The sequence below is a fragment of the Ammospiza caudacuta genome, chromosome 3 (assembly GCF_027887145.1).
Source record: "Ammospiza caudacuta isolate bAmmCau1 chromosome 3, bAmmCau1.pri, whole genome shotgun sequence".
In the NCBI taxonomy this organism is placed as follows: domain Eukaryota; kingdom Metazoa; phylum Chordata; class Aves; order Passeriformes; family Passerellidae; genus Ammospiza; species Ammospiza caudacuta.
The window spans coordinates 53873712-53893928 of record NC_080595.1 but is presented as its reverse complement, the minus strand read 5'-3'; the positions used below and the strand labels follow the sequence as shown (position 1 = coordinate 53893928).

At 42.4% G+C, this 20217-nt stretch overlaps 1 protein-coding gene across 1 annotated transcript; it reads left to right on the top strand.

Moving 5' to 3' along the window:
- Positions 1–3774: 3774 nt before the first annotated feature.
- On the top strand, positions 3775–14022 carry LOC131555383 (p53 apoptosis effector related to PMP-22-like). Its single transcript, XM_058801360.1, has 3 exons — positions 3775–4046; positions 11126–11269; positions 11893–14022. Exons 1-3 carry the CDS (start codon positions 3836–3838, stop codon positions 12126–12128), a joined length of 591 nt encoding a protein of 196 aa, XP_058657343.1. The 5' UTR covers positions 3775–3835; the 3' UTR covers positions 12129–14022.
- Positions 14023–20217: the final 6195 nt, after the last annotated feature.

Genomic DNA, 20217 nt, shown 5'->3' with positions numbered 1-20217 from the left:
GTAAAATCCCTGCCACCTGGGGTTCTGCTATTTCCTTTACTTGATGCAGAATTTCACCCAGTACAACTTCAGGACAATAGAGAGATCTTCACACAACCTAAGTGTAGAAAACTTGAGTTGGCAAGCCCATATGCAACTTTACAACTGTCTGGCAACCATGAGTACTGCATGCACAGGAGGACTCTTACTACCCTTTTATTTCTAAGATTTTAGGTCATCTCAGGCTGATGGAATCACACAAGTTGTCCCTTGCAGGAATGAGAAAGGGTTAGTCACACCTCTGCAGGCTGAACTGTTGCCCTAGTATTTCCACAAGGCTTTTGAAGTAAGCTACACAGCACATCAATTGCAGAGAGCTTATTTCATCCATGCCAGCCCCAGAGGAGTCTGTAATATAAACTGAGTTCAGTTAAGGGCTACTAACAAGAGCTGGTCAGAAAAAATGCTTTCTTATAAATTGTCAGCTTTTGAGCACACATGAGGAAATTGAAGTTAGATCTGGAAACACTGATGGAGTGGTTGTTGTGGGTTATACAAATTACATCCCATGCCTGTCCTGTTTTATGGGTTGAGTGACTACCCTGTTTAGGTGATGTTAATTGGGTGGCTGTGATGCCTGAAGAGCGATTAAGTAGAATTGGGGCACTTGGACGTGAAGGAAAGTGAGCATAAGACGCTGCTGAAGGACAACACCCATGAACCACAAAGGAATTGGATTTACAACAGATATTCAGTCTGTGGACTTAATTTTTCTGCTTTTTTTTTTTTTTTGAGAGGTAAACAGGCTAGAAAAAAACATCCACATAAAATGGATAAAGGAAAGCACCCAGTCCCTGAGGGGATTCTGCAGGGCAGAGAGATTCCCTTGGCACTGTGCTACCCACTGTGTCCCACTCCCCTCCCCTCACCCCAAATGCACTCTTGGCAACCAGCCTGCAGATTCCCACTGGTGTATTTCAAAGCCTGTGAGAGCCCAGCCATACCTGTCTGGGCTGGACCTGATCCCTGACCTTCTCTCAGTGCTACTTGGTTTTCTCTGATAGCTAGGTGAATGATTGCCAGCACCAGTAAATGATTTACTACATGTAAAGCGCTGCCTGCTAGAGAGGCATATCCCTTGTTACACTGCAGAGAAAAAAATATTTCTATAGGGCCACAAAGATTAAGAAATTAATTTTTTATTTGCATAATAAATAAAGGTAAGGGTAGTGGTGGTGAAAGTAGCTTATGGTTCTTTTTAACATGGCCAAAGATAAAACTGGGGAAAGTGTTCTTATTTTCATTAGTACAGAACATGTAGCTGTGTTCACAGCTGAAGATAATGTACATTTGTCAGTGCAGCTTGATCCAGAATGCCCAGCTACATTCAGGCTGGTTTGGTGTTTAGGAAAGCAAACCTCCTGTTTGTTTTAGTATGTATTAGGGCATCTTTTCCTCAGAATCGCAGCACTACTTGTTTTTCATGCGTGTATCATTGCAGCCCCACAGAGCTGACTCCTACCATCTGGTCTCTGGAAGATGTGGGTTATACAGCCCAGAGGTGAGAAAAGCTGCATATGTTGCTGGAGCTGCCTGTTTTGCTGCAGGAGACACTGGTTTGTTAGTTCTCTAGATCTCTTTGCTAATAAATCCAAGTGTCATTGGGACTGAAGGCAGACAACTTCATTGACTGTGTTATAGGCCCTCACTCATACAGAACGGAATATTTGGGGTATTATGTTTGAACTTCAGCTGGATTTCCTAGTTGTTGAAAAGCCAAGGATTTAAGGAGAAAAGAGAAGATGGCATTTCTTTCTTCATGGTGTCACTGGGAGTAGGAGGATAGGCCATAGGCAACACAAGCCACGTATGCCAGAGGCGGGTTTGGAGGCTGCCCTCAGAGCTTCTCATCACACCACTGGAGCATCTGGGCACTGAGGCACGCCAGGTCTAGGACAGCCTTGGGAAACCAAGTGATACAATTACTAAAAATTGGAGCCAGCTCTATGCTCCTGTCAAACTGGGGGAACTCCCTTACTTTTGACTTTATAATGAAGACAGCACTTTCCTGAGTGGTGCATTTCATCAGTGGATGAAATTTACTCTCATTTCTTTTCCAACAGTGCTCAATTTCTGAAGAAAGTACTTTCTGCAGAATATCTGAGGAAAATACTCTCTGCTTCTGAGCAGAAATCTCCTTCTGAGGTGACTTGAGTGCTGATAGTGAGACTGCTGGAAAATCACTGCTTGGTACTGCAAAAATGAAGTTCTGTTGTAGTGACAAAAAGGGATCATAGTGCCCAGTTCTGCCATTGCTTCTCCAGCATGCAAAATCTGTGTGCTGATGACATAGGCTTGCAAGTAGTTCTGGCAAATTTTATTTATGGCTCTACTTTATTATGAATTTGGAATGAAGTCTGAACAGTGGGAATGAACATCAAAAGGATGTTGAGAGAGCTGGTGAAACTCCACATGATATGAGGTACCCTCATTTTTTGCAGCTTGCCTATAGTGATATCATCTTATTGTTCTGATTTTAGTATCTCAGGCCATTCCCTAATATTTGGCAGCAGTCAGTACTCAGATGTCACTCCTCACAGGACACCTCCCATGAATATCTCTTGAGGAATTGGCATTGGGCACAGTTTAATTATATGTGACATAGGTGTGACAAATCCCATTTTATACAGTCCAACAAGAACTCACATGCTCCCATTCTCCATGAAGCACATGTAATCCCCCTCACCCACTATTATTTTCAGTCCTTCATATCTCAGAGATTCGTCTTCTTGATGTCTTCTTTGGTGAGGCCTGGAAGCTGCTCCAGGACTCAATCAAATGTGTGTGAGTTGTGTGCCCAAAACACACATTTCTCTAGTCCTGTCATGAGCACATGTCTGCTCAATGAGTTTGCTTTGATACTGGGCAATGGAGTGACACAATGGAAATGTAGATATCTTATTGTGGAGAAGTGCTTCTCCTATGACCAAAATTTTGGGTGCCGTTCATGCCATGTGATGGGGAAACATTCTTTTTGGTCATCTGGCATCTTGCAGTGCATTTCCACACACGGAATGGGAAAGGATCAGGGCAGATGGGTCCTGAGTACCACTGCTGGGCTCTGTCCAGTGCCCAGAACAGCCTGCTTGGAAGCCTGAGCACAAGTGCAGTGAAACGCTCATTAGATGGCCATTAGGAAACATGCATTTGTTTAATGCTGAGTGTGACGTGAAACAAATTATGGTTTCCTACTTAATAATGTCATATTCCCATCCTCAAATGACACCTTTCTTTAAGGTGTCTCTTTTTTTTGTCAACCGCAAAGGCAATTTTTTGCTAGCTTTAGTACCTGCAGTGGCTAACACCATCAGTATTATCAGTGTTGGGCAATGCTGGTCGGTCTATCAGAGAGGAGGACGATGATCTCCAGCCCCCACGAGGAAGGCAGGGCTGGTGGAACCCCGAGAACCGCAAGGGTTTTCGCTGCGGTTGCGTTTTTTTGCGGTGTCTGTGCCACGACGGCGGAGAGGCAGCGGGTGCGGGAGGGTGGCGGACAGCGGCAGGAGAAGTGCGAGGCTGAGCCCGGGCGGGCCGAGCGGGGCCGGGCCGAGCGGGGCCGGGCCGAGCGGGGCCGGGCTGGGCCCCGCTCCCTCCGCGCTCTCCGCCGGCCCCACCGGTCGGGGCTGCCGGCGGCGGCAGGCTTAGTCAGAGGAATGTGGGTGGAACTCCCTCCTCCCCGGCGCCTTAAAACCCCGCTCGGACCGGCCCGCTCGCAGTCTCCCATCCCGGCGGAGCGTCCCCGCCGCACCACACCCGCGACGCCCGGGCTCGCTGGGCGCGCCGCCGGCCGGGCACGATGGTGGTGTGCGGCCTCGCCTGCTGGAGGTGCAGGTGGCTCCTGCCCCTGCTGCTGGGCCTGGCCATCATCATGGGCATCATCGCCCTGGCGGGCCGCGGCTGGCTGGAGTCCGAGTCGGAGCCCTACGTGCAGCAAGCGTCGCTGTGGGAGAGCTGCACGCGGGGCGAGGCGGACCTCAACTGGAACTGCGAGTCCCTGATGGACTACGGTGAGTGAGGGGCCCGCCGCGGAACCGGGGCAGCGGTGCCAGGCTACCGACCTCCCCTAACTCTGCTGGGGAGCGGCTGCTTTCTGGAATGGAGTATCCTGCTTTTTCGGGGCTTAAACCAGCACCGAAACACAGGGCTAGGCTACTCCTGAGCGACTTTTTTTTTTTTTTTTTAATCGGTACAACACTGAGAAGCCGGGGTGTTGATACTTCGGGTTTTTCTCAAGTTATTTTACAACCAAAGTAAGATAGCAGCTGGCTCCAAGTCTGTGTGTTTGCTGCCCCTGAGCTCTCATCGGGCTGAGGTGCCAGAGCCTTACCTGGCCGCTCCCTCCCTGTGCCACCGGATTCCCTGGTCAGACGGCCAGTGTGGAAACCTCCATGCAGGACCATGCCTGGACAGCAGTGAAATGGTATTTCCCCGACCCTTTAGGGGAAGAGAGCACCTTAATTTAACCCTCCTGGCCAAGGGAGTGCAGCTATTAAAATGCCTCCTGATCCGCAGCTTAAAATGGTCTGATGTGGGTTCGAAGGCAGGAAAAAAAAATGCTCTTTCCTTTGTACCTCTCTGTTGCACTGGGGCCTAAATCAGGGATAAGTGTGCCTCTGTTTTAACTTGTTTAGCTGCTTCTGTATCTGGCATCCCCACTGTAACATTCTTACTGCACACTCTCAGTTTCTAGGTCTTTTGGGGGACTTTTTGTTTTATTGCTAGGACACGTGGGTCTGATTACATCTGCTTTTCCCTCAAACAAAATATTTCTGGACAAATAAGCAGACCCGCCTTAAGATCTTGGATGAGGGTTCTTTAGGGACTGGGGGGCTAGAAGGGTGTGTTTCAGCTGGGAGAGCTGCGCAGATCCCTTGCTGCCTGAGCACGGCAGACTCACTTCCAGAAGCTTTTCATTGCAGCACTCATGCGCAAGCTAAATCCTGAGTATGCTGTAAGAGGAGTGGCTTTGTTTCTCAGCTGGGTGATGACTTCAAGCCTTACTGCAGGTAGAAGAAATCTGGCTAGTGAGATGAAAATATCCATCTACCCCATCAGACAGAGAAGAAAAGCTAGTGCAGAGTTGCTGAAATTTGCATTGCACAGGGGAAAAGTGCTAATACAGTGCAGCCACTGGAATTTGTTTTCTCCTGTAGTGACACGGCTTCACACGTCCCTGAGTACTGATGGGTGTGTGCTTTGCGTCAGCCCTCAGCACTGTGGGACAAAAGCAGTTTTCTGCACTTTTTTCCTTGTTAACAGGCTGACACAGAAGAACAGCATCCTCGACTTCACTTGTTTATGTCTTGGCTTATTTAAACCAAACTTATTTAAATCCTTGGTTTATTTATGTGAATTTGCCTGTTCTCAAATTTTCATAACATCAATGCCACTGTCTACTCAAATAGTATTTGCATCTAGAGACAGCATGTAACACATGAATTCAGGTTTGATTTGTTTTGTTTTCTTTTCTTCTATGCTAATGCAATTACTGTCAAAATAGGTGAGGGCATTTACAAAGGAAAAAATGCCTAGCAGGCATTCATAGCACTGAAGCAGGAAAATAAAGGTTAACTAATTGAGATGCATAACTTGTGTTTTGCATACAATAATCGCTGTGCACTAACCATCCTGCATCTCTCCTGATGAAATGAAGACTTCAGAGTGGATCTCCATTAACAGATTTTGCCATTAGACAAATTCTTAATTGAGCTGTGGCATGTGTGTGAGGAAGAGGTAGAAAAAAAAGCAGGCAAGTCACTTATTTTAAATGAGGGGAAAGGGGCAGGAAAAGACAAACAAAGATTTGCAAATAGGTGTCTCCTAAACTGCATAGCTCCTTAATGCACATTTGTAAATACCACATGAGAGGGAAAAAGTGAAAGGGAAAAAGAAGAGTAGGATGTCATGTGGCAGGGAGACAGGGAAGGGATTTTGTTTGGAGTTCTGTGCTGGTTTGTGTCTGGGAAGTGCCTTGGCTGGCAGTGTCTATGTATTATCAAAATGTTGCAACGCAGAAGTGCTGCAGTGCACTAGAATATGACTCAAGATGACTAAGTCTGGACCATTGCAGGATTTAACTGTTGATTGTGTGTTTAAAACATATCAGCAAGCCATCAGCTATGACAAAGATTATTCGCACTGTGTAACTTGGAAAGGATGATTGTCTTTATAGTGATGAGATTGTAAGTTTAGGAGCAATATTTATGGGTGGCTGCACCCTTCTGGTTCTGAATGACTGGACCCAGTGACCTTGCTTTGAATTAACACTGTAAAAGATGGGTGCGTACATATGCAGTAAAGGTAACCTCATTAGGTTAACTCAACACTAAGAGCCAATTGGTATTCATTTGTTATGTACCATCCAACAAAGAAAAAGGGAAGCATTTTCCTGGGTCCTTAGTAAGTGCCTGAAAAAAAAAAAAGGAGCCCAGCCTTTGTGAATCATGTTTCACTGGAGCTGTGCCACTGTACCTATATTCCTAGAGGCATGGACTTTGATACCACAGATTATTGGTGAAACTGAGTGCATGTGAAGACTTCACTGAGGGGCCTGGTAAATAAAGGAGGAATGCGAGGTGTGTGCTTACCTTTTAAATGCACCTCTTTTCAGGCACACTGTTGTCTGATTTACAAACACCAGGATGCATTCAAGACAAACTAACATCGTGTGTAGTGTCAGGCAAGTGCAGGCACTTGGGAAATGCTGATGGGAAAGGTGTAGCAGTTGGCGTTCCTGCCTACACCCAGAAAACACTTACTGCAACTTCCTGGTAAGAGATCCCAGTGAAATGTGAGGCTGGTGTCTCTGCCAGTGCACTTTGCTGGCTCCTGAGCAGGCACACTTCTGCTGCTAACAGTCCAGAGACTAAAAGCTGGAAATGTGTAGGATTGTGCCTCTCCTCAGCTCTCAACTGAAGACTTGCATTTAATATTTTGGTAGTTTAGTAATTGCTTTTCTTGTGCTCCTAAAGCCAAAACAGATTGTGATTCCCAGTGTTAATTTCCAACCTGCCCTCCCAGCAAACCTTGGATTCTGGGGTCCACTGTGCTCATGGTGGGTATGCACATAGCTTCCTCTCACCAGTCATGCTACCATGGAAGTTCACATATTACCTAAGCAAGAAAGTAGTGCTGACACTGCTCTTTTGCTTGCAGTCCACTACTCCTTTATGACATCAAAAAAGTCCAATATTTTTGGACATTCTGTGTAATGGGCTCTTGAGGCCAAGCAAGGATTGCTACTGCCATTTACATACACAAGAATATTACAGCTGCATTGCAAAAACATGGCCAGTCTCTGCAGGTTGTGATAAAAGCTTCCACTTATTCACGAGCTAACAAACTAGCTTCGGCTCCTGGAAGTGAATGAACAAATATGACAGTCTTGTTAGTTCAAATCCTGTAGCAGTTCATCTTCCTGCTAGACTCTTTTCACAGCCCTTTTATTGATTTCTAAAGAGAAATCTAGATTTAAATTTCTTAGCCTGTAGAGATTCCACCTCCTCCCTGGTGACACTGAGGCATGGCCAGATGAAGTCAGGAAACACACTTAATGCTAAGGCGCTGTTTCTTGCTTTCCTTTAATTTCATCATATTACTGGTGCGCATCATTAACATTTAGTAATCATGACCCCTCCTAGTTATTTGCATGATAACATTTGCAGCTTAGTTCCTTCCCATAGTAATCATTAATGTAATGTAATGCTGTGTAATAAAACTCTTAAGCCTTCGTAATAATTACAGACCTTCTGAACAGTTGTTTTTTAAATGTTCTCTCAACATCACCTAATAGATAAATACTCTTCTGCTGATTAGATGCAAAGAACTTGACTATTCTCTGAGGCCAAGCTGACCTGGAAACACTAATATCCCCAACTATTTCTCTGCTTTTCTGCTCTCCAATTCTTCTGCCTTTCTATTTATGCAGTTCCAAATCACTGTGGTGTTCTTGGTTGATTTCATAAACATACATAATATTTATGTTTATTTTGCACAAGAAATACTCTCTCTGACAAATGAATGGGTCTGTGAATTTTCTATTTTTATGGAAAAGCTTAAATTCTGGCTAAATATCTTATGATTACAAGGTACTTTTAAGCATAAATCATATAGAAAATGGGCCTAATCTGTCATTCTCTGACTGTGAACAGGTCTCTCCAGCTCTTATGGCAGCAAACAGTGAGAGGGTCAACCTGCACCTCTCCCCTCCTGGCAGCTGGGAGTTGTAGGGGGAGGATCTTTCAGAAAGACAGGAGAGCCTGTGGGGACTCTGTCAGCTATCAGAAGCCTTTAGGAGGAAAAGGAGCTGGGAAAGCCTGACTTGATTGGTGTGGGGATGAGGGAGATCCTTCATGGAAAAGCAGCAAATTCAGTTTTGGCTCTGCAGCAGCCCCTCTGGTGAAAACTCTCCCTGCTGGTGGGGGTGGCAACAGGTCATGTGGATAAGGAAAATCCCCGGGCTGCACCCTATACTTGGGAAAGGTGCACCCTCCCATCCCAGTCTCTCCCATCAGTCACTTATCAAGAGACTTATATATATACACAATGTAAGAGAAATCTCAAAAATTAAGTGTAAGTCCTGTGATTCCCGCAGGGGTTCAAGTGTCTGGCTGACGGTTCAGTGGCTGACTACACTCACCCAGCCCAGAGCACACCCATCTAGTGCTGTGGGCAGCACCTATGACTCAATCTTATCAGGTCTTGTCAGCATCAACCTGCTGCAAAGAGCTGTTGGAAAAGATAATCCTGCTGAAGAAAGAGCAGAAGGTCCTGGGTCACCACTACTGAGCTCTGTCACACATGAGCACAAAATCACTGAGTTTCATGATGGTGCTACCTACTGCTGCCTTGTTTCTGAAGACCTGAGGCAAAGTTGAGCTTGATATTAATCTTCCTGACAAGATATTTCCTGCAGCTATATGTGTTGTCATTTTCTTATTGCCAGAGACAAGAAAATCAATCACTGTGAGCGGAGCCTGGGCTGACCCGTATCCAAAAGCTTATTATGCTTGTAAAGACAGGACAGATGATATGAAAATGGCAGAGAGAGCACTGTGGGCATTCTGCCTTGTACTCCTCCAGCTGTGTTTGTGTTGCTCTAAACCTCAAGGTGTCTAATGTGCAGGTGTATTTGAGTTCACAACTTAAATTTTATCAAACAGATGCCAGATTTGTCCTCCTACATCTTGTCAGCATAAATAATGCATCTGAAAGGGAATATGCTATGGTAACTTGGTGTTCCTTCTTGCTGTGTTTTTTTGGTTTTTTGTTTTTTCCTTAATAAGGCAAATATTGATAAAACATTGTCTAAATCATCTAATCTGAATGGGCTTTCCTGAGCTGGCTGTGTGTAATGGTTACATATCCCTTTATATTATTTATCACTAAAGAAATCCTATTGTGGAGACAATATTCAATACCTGTGTTAGATATGGCAGAGAATATTTTGTGTGAAAAGATTTTATCAAACCACTGATGTAGCTCTACACTCCAGACGTCATCAGTCTCCTCCCCACTTCTTCCCCTCAGCATTCCCTCAGGGAAGGGGTATGAGACATGAGACACTAGTTGAAGAAGAAGAAATTTGAGAAGTTTTTACTGTCTTGAGAAGCTCCAGGAAGGGAAAGGGGAAAGAAAGACTTTTCCTTATCTTTTCTGTGTCAGTTTTTTTTTTTGCCTTCAGGTAGCAGTGGTGCTAGTTGGAAGTTTTGGCAAGATTTGGTTGATGTATTTTACTGCTGTATTTTACTTTTGCTGTTGGATTAGAAATAAAGAAACCGGTTCAAACAGATCTAATTAAAATAGCTGTAAAACAATGCTTTGCTTTCAGACAGAAAATTGCAGAGAAAGAATGGAGACTACATTGAAAGCAGGACATCTCCTAAGTCACTTCAACTGTGTTGGAATGGACAGCTATGATGAAAGGGATTTTTTTTTTTCATGTTCTGACCTAGATCTCACTGGCCTCTTTATTTCTACATTAGAGGGAGCTCAGGATCTGGCCCTACCTCTGTCTGAGTGTGTGAAAGTAGAAACCCACAATATGTAGATGTGGGAATTGAACTGTGATGACAGCTGACTGGAAAACAAAGCACTAGCCAGTATGGTTTAGCCCTTTTGGGCAGGTATCCTGCCTCCAGGGCAGGAACACTTTTGCTTGTAGTTGTTTGCACTGGGCTCACCTAAATTGCTTGGTTTCTGAAGAGGACAAGGTGTGTGAGGGCTTTTCACAAGGCCATGTTACTGACAAAGCAGAATCGCTGGCTGTTTATCCAGGAGGTTTTCCTGCCACTGTTGCCTTGGCCCTGCCTGTGCCGGGTGGGTTCTGGATGCTGGGGCTGCTCCTTTGGAATACAGCCCTTGCTTCATGCCTGAGCCTCTCCAGCGTGCAGTAGCTTGATACTAAGTAGCTTGATACACCCTGTTCCAGCAAAAGTCAAAGTAATGATTCAAAGAGGATTCATCAACTTTTACCTCAGATTTTGCTGTTTCTCCTCCACCTGCTACATTTTAGCTGTGAATAGATACTTATTTTCAAGAACATTCTTTTGTCATCTTTTCAGCTATTGCAGGTTTATTTCTTTTTGGTCATGCTTATTTTGCTCCACATGCCCTATTCTTGTCATAAACAAACAAGTGTTACGCAGACAGCACTATTATTTCCCAGCAGTTATCTCCTGTGGCTTTCACACTTCCCTGTGCATGGAAGTGCTTTTGTAAACTTGAATATTGAACAGGAGCTGTAGTGATAAAGGACATTGTCAGCAGTTTTGTGCCCTATCTGCTCAGATGTCTGTGGGTGTCTTACACATATAGTTTGAAGGTATTATCTCTCTTGTATGCTGCACTCTATCCCCTTTTCAGCAAGACAAGTTATCAGGCAGGGAGTCCTGTGCTGCTCCAGCAGTGATGGTGCCCCCTGCTCTGCAGCTGTGTGCTTTGCAGGCATTCAGCATTGCTTTGACATAAGGACATGCTTCTGACAGTAAAGGGTTTCAATAAAAAATGAATGAAGGAACCCAAAGAGCTGCAATGACCTACAGGAGAGTACTGCTGTGTGTAATACCTTCCTTATTTTCTCTTCAAGGGTGGGGGAGAGCAGCAGCTGCCACATACCTTGTTGGCTTTGTGATCCTGGTCATCTGTTTCGCCCTTGCAGTCATCGCGTTCTCGATCGAGATCCTCCGCTTCAACTTTGTGCGAGGAATTGGAGGCCTGCTCTTTGTTGTTGGTAAGGCTGGGCACAAAGACAAGGTTATTTTAGATGTGAAACAGCCATCAGCAGAAAAACATGCTAGATGGAGCCTCCCTTATGAAATTAGCTGTCTTTGTCTGGTTTATGACTCATTTTCGTGGGAAACAAGGGAAGGCTGAGTTGCGCTCTGAAAGCCCAATGGGTAGGGAAGCTCCAATGGTCTTTGTCAGTTCTTACTTTCCCAAAAGCAATTCATGGGGATGCCCAACACCTTTGACCCTTCATGTGACATGCTAAGACTTAAAAGCTGTGGGTGCTTCCCACCTTTCTGATGGGAGGAGGAGGAGCAGGGCTCTGGGAGGTAACTGGCTGGGCTGGGTTGCCGGTGCTGGCTGTGGGACAGGGCTGGTCACAGCATGCAGGTATGTGCCTTAGCAACCTGGCAATGGCAGCTGAGGTGCTGCAGCAGCCACATGGGCGTGGGGATCTGCCTGGGACAGAACTCACATACCTCTGTAACAATGCAGATCTGATTGCAGGTCTGAAGCTAATCCTTACATATCTTAAGTATGCACTTATCTCCAGGTACCTTTTCTTAATGGGAACCGTAATATGTTCACTCTAACTTACTCCTGGTTTTCTTTCTTTTCTCTCTCTAGCTGCATTCCAGATCATTGGCTTGGTCATTTACCCAGTGAAATTCACAGAAGACATTCCACTGACAGGAGATAACATGTTCAGCTGGGCCTATGGTTTTGGCTGGGCCAGCACTGTTGTTGTAATAGGTTGTGCTTTCTTCTTCTGCTGCCTCCCCAACTGGGAAGATGAAGTCCTGGGAAACATCAAGCCTACCTATTACTACTCCTCCCCAGAGAGAGCACCGTACTTAAACTGAAAGATTAAGTCCAAGTACAGTCAACTGTCAAAACAGAGGAGCACCTCTGATGTACATTTGGTGTGATTGTAGGAGACTAAAAAAAACTCACCTTATTTTGCCAGTGTATTTCTTACTGTGGCTGGCAATAAATTAGGAAAAACATTGGCATCTTAATCCAAATAGCTTTTTCCCAAAGTATTGTTTACATATTTTCATGTCAATTCAGTTTGGGTGGTTTGCTTGCTCCTTCCCCTCCCAATTAATTGAGTCATCCTTATTTTATTCAAATATTTTCTTATGAATATAGATGATAGTGTTTTAAGTGTAGAAAGGAAAAAAAAGATTTTAAACAACCCATTAGTGTGTCCTATGAGATAGGTTTTTTTTTTCACCTCTGACAAAATTGCTTTGAATGGAGCTAGGAAAAAACACAGCCTTCCAATGAATGCTTTTTGTTCTGTCAAAGTCAGTCCCAAGAAGGAAACTTCTGTGATACTATCATAGTCATCTGCTGCCTAAAAATCTTCTCATTCCTGTTACTGGGCTGTTGTTGACCACTAGCTATTTGAATTAAGGGGAAAATAAAATTAAAATTTATTTTCCACCAATTGGTGCTGTTGGACAAGGTCTCCTCCAAAGCGTGGAGCTGGCGTGTGTAACATAAGAGTGGCTAATGTAACATTGGTGGGTTTGTGGCCACAGCAGGACTTGTGATGGAATCACATATGTGTGTTGTAATGGATTCAGATGCTAAACTACATACATTTTTACATGGTATATGAGGGATGCTGATTTAGAAAGTATCTTTGAGCAGAAACATAAACTCTTCTATTAGTCCACCTTTGTAAAGTTGCAGTGTTTTAATTATCAATGTGCTTTGGAGGGAAATTTTAGCATAAGGTGTTAAAAAACCTCCAAAGGTTTCTAACACTGTAGGTACCTCAGAGTTTAGCAAACTTAGGCTGCTTTGTGAGTGAGTAGGGGTAACAGGTAGAAATAGAAAGGCAGTTCTGTGAGCAATATACGTATGTAAACTTCATACAGACATCAGTGTTGGAGTAATCTGGCTGGCTCCTCATTTGTGTTTCTGCAGCCAGCAGCTCCAAATAAATATTCCAGCAAGGTGTAGCCATGTCTGAGTTGGTCATGGACCTGCAGCATCTTACAGCAGATTTAATTACGCTCTGTAATCTTTGTCAGGGCTTTGTTCAGCTGGGGAAGAAGGAAGAAGTTCATTTTTTGAACTACTCTTCCAGCTATGGGGGAAGTAACTTTAGCAAAGACAGACTGAGGAGGATATAGGTGGGGTGGAAAGCAAATGCTGCATGTTTCTCTGTGTTATTTCTTACTCTCATGAACCTGGTACTTAGGAGAGGGTAAGTGGTGGCTATGTGTATTCATGCACATGTACAAAATAGAACTTAGAAAGCATTAACCAACAGACTGTAAAGGTAAAGTAATTTACAACTGATCTTTTGCAATGCCCAGTACTTCTTGTATTGTATATTGTATAGCTTTCCATTTTGTAACACCTTTTTCAAATTGATAATGCTATATATTGCATGTGATCCTGATTTAGAGAGGCCAGGTGATTCCTGAAGGTCCCTTCTAGGCCTGCATTTTATAACTTTACAGAGCATAAATGTCTGCAGATTTCAGAATTGTGTTGTGAGCTCAGTTGTAGCATATACAATCAATTGTATTTATGATTCTTGCCAAATAAGAGAGTTCCGTGGCAAATATGTCCTTTTAATTTTTTTTCCCTTTTCTGTACAGTACTGGCTGGTGGGGAATACTGTGTCGATTTTATCATAAGAAATGATAGTACCTACTTCTATTGAATTCAAAAGACAGCAGAAAATCTCAAGTGGGGAAAACCCTTGCCCAACTAAAGCTGAAAAAGAGAAGAAAATGTAAGAAAATGGACACCTTTCCTAATGACAGGGAAGATGGTATGGTAATATGGTAATCAGGATTAGCATAATTTAAGTCTTTTGTATGCTTTTTTTATAAGCATTGGCATAACTTGTCAGAAGAGGACTAATGTAAAATAAACTTGGCTCTGAATGTACTGGGAGGGGTAGAAGCATAACCAGCATGTTGCACAACTTCAGTGTTCCAGAGAAAGCTATTGCAAAAAGTTATTAATTACTTTCAAGTGATATTAATGTATGTGACACTCGTTTTGAATGTGGTGGCTTAATTAAAGATGTTTTAACTGATGGTTGTAGAAACTTGGTGATGTTTGTGGTTCATGGATTAATTTCATAAAATCAAACAAATACGCCATTCTTTTCTTCTCTTAACTGGAATAAGTTAAGAATAACTTAAGAATAAGTTAAGAATAACCTAACCAGTGTCAGGTTAATAAAATGAAGTTAAAGACCTCATGTCCAGGAGGCAGCAACTTCATTTTCCAGTCAAATAAGCTTCAGAATACACTGCAAAACTTGTCTGTGCACTTTCATTGAAGTGTTAGGTATAGAATGTACTTTCCTAAGCCAAAACCTCTTAAGTGCATCACAGATAAGGGGGAACTCTAAACATTTTACATACACAACAGTCTACAGGAGGCCTCGCGTGTGGGAAGCCTGTTCTTTATCAAAAATGTTCCAGGTGTCTTTCCTGCAATGATCAAGAAATTTGAACCGTGAAAAAAGGTGGTGTACTAGCCTGCTATTTTCAGTGAAAGGCTGCACTTTTCCCGTGGTTAGAAACCTTCCCACTTCTAACCTCAGTTTATGCATGGCCCATATTATAACCCTGTCCTAGTGATGTTTTTTAAAGAGAGCAAATCAGTCAGTCACTGCTGTCTGACACCAGCCTGTGGCTTCTCATTTCTGGAAAAACAGGTTCATCATTCTCCTTTTTTTATTTTTTTTTAATCAATCATCTTCCCTTTTTTTTTTAATCTATACTCTTCCCTAAATGTCTTAATTTTAAAATTCATTTACTACCCTGGTTTCTGGTGCCTTCCCTGTGTTTCTTTTTGGGTTTTGGTTCCACATCTCCCCATTTTTAATTACTTCTAATTTTAAATAAACAAATAGGAAAATATTTTGGTTTCTTTTAGATTTTCCTAAATGCTCTCAAGATAATTGCAAGGTTTCTATAATGCCTTTCTTTCAACAGGAAGAAAACTTGTACTCCTGTTTATCTATCAGTCTGTATTAAGCTGCAACCTAAATCTTTGCTCACTAAAATCACCTGAGTATCTCCAGTGAGCTTGGCTGCAGGGTTGCTCCTTCTAATCCAGTTTGTGAGAAGAGAGAGCAGTTCAGGGGAATCTGAGCACACTTGGCCCTTGTCTTAGGAGCAGTTATGAGCAATCAAAAATGTGCATGACTGAGTGCTAGGGAAGACTAATTGACCTGAATGGGATGATTAATGCTTAAATCTCATGGATATGGGAAACAGCTGCCACACCCCGCTGGGATTTTGTATTTTTAGCTGATGTAACAAGTGACTAATTTTTTAGACAATCCATTGACAAGACAGAATTCTAAAAGATTATTCACCTGACCTTTACATCCTTCATACAAAGGCTTTTGGATGTAGAATGCATATATAAATCAAGGGAGTGTTGTAACAGATCATTTGGGAGGGGGGAGGATTGTTATGGTGATAAGCACTCCAGAAACAAAAACAATCTCGTATTAAGAGAAAATGTTGCACACACATACAAACAAAGAGAGTTGCTGAGGTCACTGAGCACTTACAAACTAATGATGAACCAAACACACATATCTATGGAAACCAAAATGCTCCAGGAGATGCACAACATTTGAGAGCTGAAGTACTGGTCCCACAGCTCAGAGCAGCAGGGTTCCTGGCAATATGAAACAGCACCCTGAAAAAGCAGGTTAATCTGTGCCAGTAGGCAAAATTGCACAGGTTTTTAAATGGACTTAGGAGATGATATTCACAACCAGAATAAAGTTTAATCAAATCTGGAGGATGCATTTGTCAAAAATAGGGATGCTGAGTTTCTAAATTTGATTCGTGTAACAGTACAGAAGTAGTGAAATCCATGTGCAGTGGGTTCACAGAACCTGGTAAATGCCAGTGATACTGCACAGGTGCAGCAGTTTATATGCATAGATCCCATGTCCTGCACGTGTGCTGTGTATTTATGAGATAATTCCAATGACTCCATGATGCAGGTCTGCAGTGGTACAGAAAGCAGCCTTCTGTCTGGGATTCCCTGGTGTCCTAAGGCGTGGGCAAAGCTGCACCACATATGAAGCTTGACATCTAGAAATTCCAGGCAAAAATCTAATGTCCTCAAATTTGGCCTATGTAAAATTACATTTAAATTACTTGAGAATTTTTAGAATAATCCAAAGGATTTTTTAATTGGGATTTTTGAATGCATAAATTTATTAAGGCTTTTTTATATAATACCCTATATATTATAAGGTATTTATAATAAAGACTGTAGAAGAACACACAGAAATGCCTGGAGCTTTATAATGTAAATATTACAGCTATAAACAAGATAAATAATAATTTGTGATAAGAACTATGCATTACATAACATAATTAATACAGAGAAATGAATTCTCTTCCTCATGGGTCCATCTTTGCAGGATTGAATAATGTGAGGAGAGCTGGTATGGCTGCTGCTTTTTGTTTATTCATGGGAATGGGGACAATATATGCTATTTTTCACAGAGTTTTCATGAATATAGAATATAAGAATATAGAATATAAGCATCAAAGTTTGCTGAAACTCAAGTTGATACCTTGGAAATCAGTGTTCACTGAGGTTGAGAGGGCCCAGAAAGGTCTGGAGTGAGCATTCAGATGAAACTGAACATAAAAGCCAGGCAGGTCCTGTCCTACAGTGTGCTGTCCTGGGAAATGATCATGAATTGAAGTAGGCTGGTTTGATGGTCACAGTCCTGAATACACATGGAGGCAGGAGCAGGAGCTGACCTGTGGCCACTACAGTCCCTTTTCAGGAAATAGTCTATTTTTAAGCTCTCTTTGGAGATGATTTAAGCAAACCCTTACAACACGAAATAATCAGAACTTATAAAGAAAAAAATAATTTAGGTGAATTTTTATATATGAAAAATAATTTCTGATTTGAAATAGAAATACAAAACAATGCACAAAACAAAACTTGGGAAAATCATAATTGGCATTTGGTAATAAGACAATAAGTTGAAAATGTTGCTAGGATACTTCAGTTTTAATTTTAGCCCTCTTGACAAATCAATTTCACATCAAACATTAAAAACTGAAGACATCATTTCCATGTAACACATTAGTTTCAGCAAAATCCTTCTTTTGGCTGAAGAATCCCAAAGTGAAAATTTGCTGGCTGAAACCCCTTAAGACATGCTTAGCATGCATGTCCTATCTGTAAATCTCAGAGTGTTTAAACAAGTAGCTATTCCCAGCTGACCCATAAGGCAGAGCAGATAAAAGCCATTTCTTTGACAGAGAACTGTAAGTAGCAAGGCTGTGGCACCAGGGAATTCTCTAAGTGAAGCTGATTTTATTCCTCTCCTAAGGCAACTGAGCTTTATGCTTTACAAGGAGTTATTGTTATGATCCACCACAACAGCACAAGGATTTAGTTAGCTTACCTATGCCACAGAGAAATTTTGGAGCCCAAAGAAAGTAGCTTTAGTAAAATTATCCCATATGCAGAACAGGACTGTGCTGTACCACTCTAACTGCTTACCCATGAGTTCATAAAATCCCTGTACACAATGTGCTATGATTCTTTCATTCTATGATTCTGTGTACTCACCAGAGAGCTTGTGCTCCTGACAGCCACTCAAGGAAAATACAGTCATTCCAATGGTTACAAGCGTCCAGAGGCCATCTCAGCTCATCACTGATTAGCTGGTTTACAGGACACCCTTGATTTCAGCCTTTTGACTGGAGAAGGGGGAGTTGACTGAACTGATTAAACTTCTACAGAGCCTCTGGGAATTAAATTCCTGGGGATTAAACCTTGTTCCACCATATAACTTATCGTGTCCTTGAGCAAAAACTAGCTGACAAATCCATGCTCAGGCACACAGAGTCTTTGTACTTTCCTAATCTTGTGTTCTCCTTATTTCTGTTTTCCCAATACAGTCTCAAATTGCGCACATAAATTACAGTCCTGGATGCCGCCCCATGTTTGCATCTCAGGTGTTAGCACTTATTGGTTTGCACATGTAGCCTTGCTAAGGAGAGGAAGAAAGGCCTTTTAAGCCTAAGCCTTTGTCCTGTCCAGGCAAGCCTGCTTTACTGACAAGAGCCACACAGTGCTGCATGTGGGGCAGGCTTCAGAGGCCCTGCAGCAAGCTGGTCTTGGATGACTCTTGCTAAAAATCTTAACAAAACCCTGTGGGAGTTTTCTTCAGCAGTTGGTGAACAGAGGAAATATCAAACATCTGCAGAGCTTTCCTGTGTGACAGATAGAGGAAAGCTTTCCCAAGTGCACAGCAGCAGGACTGAGCACCCACCATTCCCCAGGCCATCATAAGCATCATGGAGCAATCACAGTACCTGGCCACCTCAGGAGAGCTCCTCAGAAAGGGTTGGTGCAGCAGAACTACAAGATCTCAATTGTGCGCATTTCTGCAGGAGGGTGTTTTTATTTTGCAAAGATGTAAAGTCAGGTCTTGTTCAGAATGTATTTCTACGTGATGATTTCTACAATGATGTCTACAGATCTTTTTCTACCTGTGCTTGCTATGGATGAAATATTAGTCCCATGGAGAACACTATTGCCTTACTGCCCAGGGAGTGACCACAAGGTATAATTTGGCTGACTGAGTTGCATCACTGTTTGGGCTGTGGCTGTAACAATAACTGCAGTGCAGCCCATTCCAAAGGGAAACAGTAGACTGGCATTACCGGCAAAAGAAAAGGACCTATGGTTGTAAATAGGTTAATAAAGATAGTAGTAACAGTTATGAAATTTATGCTCAGAGTGACTTGTTAGATGTAAGATAGCAAACAAGAGAACAGATCATAAAACAATTTTAGCAAAGCTTTTTAAATTCAAGCTCTGGGGACTTTTTGTTTATAAGCAGTGTGACTAAAAGAGAATGAAAATGTTCTTGCTGCAAAAGTCATGATCATGCACCACAGCCAGTCAGTTTATGCCAATCCAGTCATTTATACAGCTTAGCTGACCAGTCAGAGACTAAAGGTGAAAGAAAATACACTGCCAATGATTTGTTAGCTTCTTCTTCCACTTTTCTTCCAAGAAAACCATTTGTGTCTTGGCTGAAAAAGGCATATTTTTATTTCTAACTCTAATGCTGTAGAGTTGTTTGCTTTATCAATATCCTCCTGCTTACCTGGTTACCTCAAGTAATAATGAAGATTCATTAGCAATACTTTTAGGTGAAGAAAGTGCCCGACAATCTAAAAGTTTTAACATTGATAATATATCTTCATTTTTGATAGATGCTGTTGGTGTTAACCAGGAAGTTCTATCCACAGATAATGGAGAAGGAGAACAAGCATTTGCTTTCATGTAAACACAGCTTATACATTGTAAAAGATGAAGCATGGTGAAGGTTAGTCATCACTTCACCTAAAGTTTCTGATCATTTTTCCCTGTTTGCCATAGAAGTATCAGAATTATGTGTGATAGATACAAAATTTTGTTACCTTTGGATGTATGTCCCTCTCTACTGTTCAAGACATCTCAAATTACCCTTTTACTGAATGTGAAGATTGGTTGTAATTCTGAGTTGCTTAAGGATGACAAATGTGGGAAAGACACAGAAACATTTGTGGTGACAGAACACGACTCACCTTTCTTTCACAACATGATAATGTTCTCTGTGGTATCATCTTGCAAATGCTAACATTTGTGACAGCATGCATCCATCCACAGGTGAGCTGTAATAGAAACTAATGACAAATCCTTCAGTAAGTGCCTACCTGGCACCTGTGGATAGCACAAATGTGGGCTAGGCTACAATGGAAGATACATTCAATTCTACGGAAATGGTTGTTCCGTAAAGTTTGCTTTACAGGGGAAAAAAAAAAAACAACAATGAGATTGTCCCTTATTTCCACCTCAAACCAGAAGCTGAGGTGTCTTCATAGTTGGCTGTAGCTTTCAGCAACATTCAAACTCAAA

Bases quoted from the DNA above. Each gene is read 5' to 3' on its own strand.
- LOC131555383 (XM_058801360.1), top strand. From the start codon at position 3,836: ATGGTGGTGTGCGGCCTCGCCTGCTGGAGGTGCAGGTGGCTCCTGCCC. The intron at 4,047-11,125 runs GTGAGTGAGGGG...TTTCTCTTCAAG, and splicing joins CGAGTCCCTGATGGACTACG to GGTGGGGGAGAGCAGCAGCT. The intron at 11,270-11,892 runs GTAAGGCTGGGC...TTCTCTCTCTAG, and splicing joins AGGCCTGCTCTTTGTTGTTG to CTGCATTCCAGATCATTGGC.